This window comes from Festucalex cinctus, chromosome 15 (genome assembly GCF_051991245.1).
Source record: "Festucalex cinctus isolate MCC-2025b chromosome 15, RoL_Fcin_1.0, whole genome shotgun sequence".
NCBI classification, from domain to species: Eukaryota; Metazoa; Chordata; class Actinopteri; order Syngnathiformes; family Syngnathidae; genus Festucalex; species Festucalex cinctus.
In genome coordinates, this window is record NC_135425.1 from 8,994,266 (window position 1) to 9,003,099 (window position 8,834).

Below are 8,834 nucleotides of genomic sequence, written 5' to 3' on the forward strand. Positions count from 1 at the left end.
AAAACAATATTGTTACCAAAATAAAATAACGAAAATGCTTTTTTAAAAAACAAAAACAAACTACATTTTCTGTTTACAAAACTAACTAAAACTAACTATAATTATAGCAAATGTGTCCTTCATTTTAGTCTTTAATTAATTTAATGCATGAGCCTTTGGGGATGATTTTAAATGTGATTTTTAGTAGATTTATTTTGATATAAACCGGAATGATGACGTTTGACTGTATGTCACACAGAAGTGACGTCATCTAGCAGCAGCCAATAGAAAAGCACCTTCAGATGACGTCACTGCCATGGTGTTTTTTAAATATTGCGCACAAGTAATACACTTTTTTTTAAACTAATACTAATACTGAATCTAACAAACTAAAAACTAAGCTTTTTTTTTAAAGAACTAAACTAATAAAAACTAACAGAACCAGCCTGAAAACTAAAGAAAAACTGAAATGAAAAATTCCAAAACTATAATAACCCTACTGCCATATTACAAATAAATTGGTTTATATACTGTAGCATTTTTCTAAGTATGTAAAAGCACAAATAAATTATTATATTGTAATTATTTCTCTTCATAACATCATGTGGCCCTTGTGTCCTTCTGATTTTCTGTATGTGGCCCTCAAATGAAAAAGTTTGGACATCCCTGATCTAAACGTTTGTTTCTTACGTTGATCTGTGTTCTAAAAGGTGCTGTACTTAAAAAAAAATAATTTAAAGAAAAATGCTCGCTTATTTTACTTACCCTGTGAGGGCGACAATATTTCACACGCATCGTGTGTGCTGTGCACTGCGGCCAGCAGAGTTCAAAATGTCACAACGGAGATTTGTTATCATCATAATGAAGCGCTTTCTCAGACAGTTGTTTGCACGTATTTGTGATCTTGTGATATTTTAAAATCGTTTAAAGTCCATACAGCCGGAATGTTTGAATATACATTTTTATTTCAGGTGTATTGAAAAGTGAATAAGTGCTCACTCATAACAATAAGGTATTGTTCGTTCATTGGAGTCTCTAAATTGCAACTAGGTGTGAGTGTATTTAGTTGTCAGTCCTAAGATTGACTCATAAAAAATGGGCTCCAACTTGTGCGACCCTGAAGAAGACAAGATGTTCCAGTTTGTTTTAGAGCTAGAGTTTGGATTTTCGATAACACTAATTGTCTATGTATCAGGTGTACAGAAACTACTTCCATGCCAAGGTAATTGAATAAAGTGCAATTTCCACTTTATGTACTTGAAGTTATATTCTTTTTACCTAACTTAAAATTAATGTCTTCACTGTCGACCAATTTAATGCAATGCTGACCTCCAGTGGAGGTTTAACAAGAATGTCTGAGTGATGTTTTCATGTACAGCAGTCAATAACAATAAAATGATGCACGTTATTTAACGGGCACGGAATCTTTCTTGTTTGTTTATTTAATTACCGGTGTGTTTTGTCATCATTGCTGCAGCGGACACTTGCTCTCACAGGAGAATAAAGTTTAGTATTAATAGTAAAAACCTGGGATATTGCAGTTTTTCATATTTTTCTTTTTTTAAATTGCACTGGAAAATATAAAATGTCATTTGTCCAACAGGTTGCTCTGTTATTCCCACCCTGCAAAGCAGTGTATACTCTTAAAAAAAAAAAAAAAAAAAAAAATGTTGAACCAATTTAAGATTACAAATTGATATGTTGACGGGAAAAAAAATCACTTCAATAAGTAACACACTATTAAGTTAATCCAAAAGTGAATATATTACGTTTAATTATTTGTAAGTTCATTAAACATAATATATTCATTTTGGATTAACTTCATTCAAGTGACTATATTGAGTTTAACAAACTCATACTTCACTTTGGATTGAATTAATTCAATAGTGTTTTACCAATTGAAGTGATTTTTTTTTTTTTTAAGTTGGTCAACAATTCAATTTGTAATCTTAAAATGGTTCAACAATCCTGTTTTTTAGAGTGTAGAAAATATTAAATACAATTACAAATCAAGGAAGTCACTGCACTATACTATTAAATGCAAGAACTGATAGTTATGAACTAAAATATGAACAAAAAGTACAAATGCTAACATGGTGCAAACTTTTAGAAGTTTTATTTCATCTTTAGCATCATTGGCATCAACATGGTTTTCATCTCTAGAAATTCAGTGTACAGTCCAGTAATGACAATTTGCAATTCACAGATGTATCATTCAATCAATTCTAATCAATTGCTTCTCCATTTCAAAGCTCACTTGGGCCGCATTAGATTTTTCATCATGACGAAGGAGAGTCAAGCTCCGTGCTCTGCTGCTGGGCCTTCTGAGATCGTCTGATTCGGTCCTCAAAAAATCCTTGCTGGTGCCGGTTCCTCTGATCCAACTCGACTAACCATTGCCCCCTCAGCCTGGAGACAGTGGAAGAGAGGCCTTTTTAACACAAAGACTCCACAATCCTTGCCACTAGGAGTCGGTCAATATTAGGGATGTAACGATATCCAAACATCACGATATATTATCGTGATATGAAGGTCACATTACAATAATTATCACGATATTGTGGGAGCGTTGGCGATATTTAACTCATTTGCTCCCAATAACGTAAATGTTTTTTTCATGTTTTAAGTGTTCCAAAGACGTATTTATACGTTTTTGTTTTTTGTTTTGTTTTTTATGCTAGAGCATACAGAAGGCTTTGATGCAGCCTCTCAACTGCAAGAACGCTTGCAGAAATGGTAGTTATTACACAAACGGCCAGCAGGTGGCAGAAGAGCAAAGGAGATCAATCAACCAGGGCCATCTAGAAAAAAAGCTAAATCACTTATAATTTTAAATAGATTTGTGAAAACTGATGAAACTTAGCTATCTTCTAATACTAATTGCTGCAAAACGGAAACAGATAGAAACATACTTTTTTTTTTCCTGATGAAAGAAGAGAATGTAATCTTTCTTTTGGTAGGTTTCATGCCTTTATAGCAATAGAACACAATATTCTGTGGGCCTTGCAAAATCAGTCAAAATCCAGTAAAACACCCGGGAGCGAACAGGATTGCTTCTGTGAAAATGGCTGGGAGCGAATGAGTTAAAAAAGACAATCTCGAATAACATTGAGGCACTTACTTGGTAATGCAAGCACACATTGATTGCTTCACAAGCAAATTAAGTTCCCCTTCATCTGACAATTAGCATAAATTTTAAACATAAAAGTCCAAAACATCCCTAATGAAAATTAAATTGCACTAATAAACTAGCCACTAGAGGGTGCTAGAACTGCACAAATGGAAATCATCCTGACTTTTTTAACAAATGTGTTCCTTTTAAATATTGTGAACATGACGTCGATGATATTGTGGCAGTTTTAATATCACGATACCACAATATTGCCCTTATCGTGACATCCCTAGTCAATATGGCCGCATTCTGGTACACACTAAACCGGCAATTGGAAGTGGCCAACTGGCAGTGGCGCCACGTGAAATAGCTTCGCCGTTTGTGTGTGATCCTGTTGGCTTTGCCTGCTCACTTTTCTACAGAGATTGATTTGGCTTTGTGGCAAACTTCGCTGCTGGCTGGAAAACAAAAAAAATGTGGTGATGATGGTGAATGCTTGGAGAGAGTGCAGCAGAAAAAGAAATCTGCATATTTTGTTTACTGTATGGTTTGGTTTATTGATGTGAGTTTGCGGCAACTCTTAAGTAGCCTTCAGCAAGATGTTAACATTAAGTCACTTGATGCAGTTTCATCAGTCGTGTGACTGAGTTGTTTACTCGCCTACGACGACAGTGTGACCCATCACAATTGCTATCATTTGTTCCGTGGAAGTGCTTTGCTTTCAGTATGTGGGAGGTAAAACAACAATATAAATGTACTTATACTGATTCAAAAGAAAGCACATTTCTGTTTTAGCTGGCAGATGCAAGCTTGTAAATCAGATTGATAGATCAAAGTTTCGTAGCGAGAAAACAAAGGTGCGTTGAAGATGTAACTTGCAGCTACATTTAAACAGCCGCCCTCGGGACTCATCAGTTCAAGCCAAAGCAGTGACAAATGATTTTGTAGTTTTTATAGTACAATAATACAGAATGATCAAACTGTTACTGTGGCTCTTGTCTGCATCATTCATTTCCCCCTGAAGAACACAGACGATTTATATTTCACTTTTCTAAAAAGGGAATATTGAAGTTGTTCTGTTATTAAATATTTAATTGTTACTAATGATGAAGACATGATTTTGATTATTTGATAAACTTTCACTTATTGAATGAATGAATGTATGCCATTTATTTCGATCAATCGGGAAAAAAAATTACCACACACAGGTCCATCATAAAAAAGGAAATATCTTTTTACAAGATCAGGGTAGGCAAAAATAAGTGTGAGTTTCGGCACTATGCCTTTATGTGTTTTCTTTTTTATGATGGACTTGTGTGTAGTATTATTGAACAGCGTCCTGTAGAAGTTTTATTTTACATGTCAGTAAATTTGTACCTGCTTCATTCATTCATAAGCAAGTTTAAATTGTGCCTTTAATTCCCTTACTGTACTGAATGTAAACAAGATGATGACATTCAAGCCAAGAAATGTGTAGAACTGTGAGCGGGGTATTAATAGGGTGACCAGATTTTCAAAATTAAAACTGTGACACCACAATTTTACTGAAAATGAAATATACAATAAATTCTCACCAGGAACCATTTATAACAAATTAATGTAATCACTATAGTCAATCTGATGACCAGTGCTAATGCTAAATGCTCTCTTGGTCGACAATTCAACAGTACTAAACCATCAATGCACTCAGTATTAGCCAACTTTTTTTGCTCAGTTACGGCAGCTGGCTGAGCTGTTTCCCTCATGTCGGTCCCACATTGTAACACTGGAAATACGCCACAAGAAAAGCTCAGCTTGTGTTGGGTCTGACTTGCGGCCGCAGTATTAGGCTAGCAGGACAAAAGATCCCATTAGACACTGAAGCAGGAAGTAGTTCTAGTTGTTCCAGTATGATGAAAACATGTGGAATGGACTTCTGGTCACTATTAATCACAAGTTAAAAAACATAAACAATAACAGACAGTATATATAAATCTCAAACGTGTCTAATGACAACCATTTGAATAGAAAAAGTGGTTTTGATTTAAAAGATATGAGCGAATCTGTACTAATGAATCCTCAAGGATCACTTGCTGTACACTGGCCAATGGCAGAACTCAGAGTATTTATATTTGTCAAGTTTTGGTCCATCCATCCATCCATTTACTACCGCTTATCTGAGGTCGGGTCGTAGGGGCCCCTTCAGGTCTCACTGTCATTGCCCACGTGAGCATTTAAGTCCCCCAGCAGAACGAGGGAGGGGGCGCGCTCTCCAGCACACCCTCCAAGGACTCCAAAAAGGGTGGGGACTCTGAACTGTCTTTTGATGACTTTTAAAATAATCATTATGAAATATTTAATCAAAATAATATGTTTGTTTTTTTTACAAATTAAAGAACAGTATGAACACTTTTAATAATAATACTAATGCCTCATTTTACAATTTAATGGCCATATTACATAATTGTCTGTTATTTATCAAAAGGATAGTTATTTCAAAACCTTTATTTATTCACACTTTTGGGCTTCCATACCAAACAACATAGCTCCTCGGATCACTGGGACACACAAACTCCTCCACCACGGTAAGGTGCCCGCTCACGGAGGATGTCACTTTTTGATAAAGTTTTAAATCCATCTGTGTTCAATCATACGAATACCAGCTAGCTAGCGCTAATGCTAACCTAAGAGGGTTCGTCCCTCTGGTTTGTAAACTTCTTTCGTGCGAGGATGGTGTCAAAGGCCAACAGCGAAGTGACGATAAAGGCGTTGATAAACTGCCTAGATGGGCTTTATTGTCTTGCTTAACAGTTTAAAATAATGCTCATTAAACAGCTACAGGCAGCTAAACATTCTCATACACTACACACGTAAACACGGGTGTCGGATCTCGTGGGAGTATGCTATCTAAAGTGTAGGCTATGTAAGTTGAGTCAAGAATCAAAGGTCAATATTCGACGCAAATTTTATGGCGACTTTTGGCTTACTGAAATCCATGTTCATTGTTTCTAAGAAGAAGAACGGCGGCCTGACTAAGACCAGCATTTCCCCTCTTGGGTACGGGCTTAGATTAATCGTGCAGGCATCTGCTGCAACTTGATCTGAAGTTACTGCTGTCAGGCATAATTAGGTTGTAAAAAAAAATGGCACAAGCCTGCACGGTACTGGTATCTCGATCCATGTTGTTGTGCCTGTTGTGTCAGTGAGGATCTGTCATCACGCGCCATCACGTCTCACTTAATCTTTATCATTCTACTCATCTGTCCTCGGATATTCACGCTGATCTGGGGGATTCAAATGTATCGCCAGGCGCCCCTAATCAACATTCCCAGGCTACTATGTGCTGACAGACAGACGAGCATCACTAGGACAACTTATAAAACTAAAACTAATTTTCAAGCTGTGAAGATTGAATGAAATTTGATCTTTTTTCGATTTCGAAAACATATCACTTTTGCAATGAAATATTAGAAGACTTTTAAAAGATGTATTTATCAACACACTCAGCTGCTTCTTTCCATACCAACGCAATTGAAGGAGTTACAATAAATACCGGTACATCCATTTTGAAAGTTGTGTACTATATTTAGGATTAAGCTGCATCACAATGAGAGGTGTGAACAGTATTTCTGTTCTGTTATTCAAGCAAATAAGACAGTTTGAGACAATGCCGCTTTCCATCACTGAAAACTGCACAATGGTAAACATATTATTGGATTAACACTTTTATGACAGTGTCACTCAAATCAGATCATTCTTATTTTCGTAACAGAGATTTTTTTTTTTTTGTATATAGTTCCTATATTAGATAAGTGTGCCATTAAATGTCTCTCTTCTACCTAATCTTAGTGTGTTTCTAAATAAGCAAAGCAAAGCAAAGCAATAACAAAATTATGAGGGGGGGGGGCAAAAACTCAATGTAATTCCAGCTCAACACCACAGCAATATTCAGCTACAATAATAGACATATTGTGAAATAAATACCACAGATTCTGATGCTATAAGCAAGGGCACTTACTAACTTTGTAAAAGCATAATTAACTTTATCAAAGCATAATTAACACAGCTCTTCAATCGTACCTTATTAGATCTTACTAATTATCCCTCCTGGACAAGTTTGAGTTTGTTTTGATCAAATGGCAGTGATGACCTTGTGAGAGCGCTGCTCTTCCTGCGGCTCTCCTCTTCGATCACCTGCTGGATGTGCTGGTTGATCCTCCGCTCCCAGAAGAACTTCAACTTCTGTTTGTCATGGATCTGAGCCACGTTCATCACTTGGCAGAAGCGTGCAAATGTGAGTGTTCCTCATCTCATTGCTTTTATTCAATAAGTTACATTTATAGCGCTTTAAATCCCGAGTTGACTGCTTAAATTACTTACTCATGCTTTCCAAGGAGTCTCTTCTTTCCTCCACAAACCCTTATTTCTCAGTTTTCACTATTTGTTGTTATTCACCTTCTTCTCTCATCCTTTTCTCTTCTTTTTTCCTGACTCATATCTCCAACTGCATGCTGCTCTATTCAAGTCTTTTTATCTGCTCTCTTGACTCCTCCCCTCCTCTTCACCGTTCTATTTCATTGTCGCTCTCGTCATTTGCAACCAGACTAGGAAAGGTTCGACTGAATGCTCATTATACCACACAGTAGAATAAAACTGCTTTTTTTTGCCCCCTCTGACTGACTAATGTTGCATCTGTTACGTTCGGCGGTTGGATCCCATAGCGCAGACACAAATAAGAGTTTTAACACTGTATTCACATAATATCAAAAGGCGTGGAAGTAACTTGACTTGACCAGAAACAACGAGAATGCATCGAGAATCACGAGATGCCAAGCCCCCTTGTGGAGATGCACAGAGGAACAGAGGTAATAAAACAAACAAACACTTCTCCGTTTGTCTTAAATAGACAGTGAAATGATCGGATTAGCTGTGGCTAGTGGCTGTGGGTAACAGGACTGACATGGAATTATCTGATTGGCTGTTGACCAGAAAAAAGAGATTAAAGATTCTTGACATCACATAGCTCATGACATCACATAGCTTAAAACTAGGGGTGTGAATTGCCTAGTACCTGACGATTCGATTCGTATCACGATTCAGAGGTCACGATTCGATTCGATACCGATTAATCCCGATACGAATTTATAAGTCGATTGTTGCGATTTTTTTTCATTCAAATTTAGAAAATACTAATCAGTAAGCTTGTAGAGTGTAAGATTTATATGAAAATGTATTATTTATTTATCTGAAATTTCAGTCTTATAGAGGTTGTAATCTGTTTCATGTTTGAACAGCATTAAAATAAAATATTAAGACTTAATGTTCCGTTCATATAACATTCTTCCATGCTCAAGGTGTGAATCCTAACCCGAAGTCAGACGTTTTGTTGAATATTTTTCCATTAAAAATGGAAGTTTAAAAATCGATTCACACACACACACACACACACAAAAAAAAAGGCAATGATGATAAGACGTTGAATCGGTAAGACTACCGAATGAACAATTCTGAGCTCTTAAAAAAAAAAAAAAAAAAAAAAAAAAAACGTTTTTTTTTTAATTGAATCGATTCGAGAATTGCGCGATGTAGTATCGCGATATATCGCCGAATCGATTTTTTTTAACACCCCTACTTAAAACCAGTTGAAACTCGATGGCTATTACATCAGTTCAAAACAGACACTTGACCTCACGGTCATGACCCAAACTCAACCTTGGCGTGACCCAGTCATGACAGCATCAATATCATTAACAGCAGTGAAAAC

At 36.3% G+C, this 8,834-nt stretch overlaps 1 protein-coding gene across 1 annotated transcript; it reads right to left on the reverse strand.

The window, feature by feature from the left end:
- Positions 1-2,136: 2,136 nt before the first annotated feature.
- Positions 2,137-7,979, reverse strand: LOC144002670 (uncharacterized). Its single transcript, XM_077498089.1, has 3 exons — positions 7,451-7,979; positions 7,221-7,344; positions 2,137-2,388 (listed from the first exon to the last, which is right to left on the reverse strand). Exons 1-3 carry the CDS (start codon positions 7,452-7,454, stop codon positions 2,259-2,261), a joined length of 258 nt encoding a protein of 85 aa, XP_077354215.1. The 5' UTR covers positions 7,455-7,979; the 3' UTR covers positions 2,137-2,258.
- Positions 7,980-8,834: the final 855 nt, after the last annotated feature.

Bases quoted from the DNA above. Each gene is read 5' to 3' on its own strand.
- LOC144002670 (XM_077498089.1), bottom strand. The intron at 2,389-7,220 runs GTCATCACTGCC...CACTGTCTCCAG, and splicing joins AAGAGCAGCGCTCTCACAAG to GCTGAGGGGGCAATGGTTAG.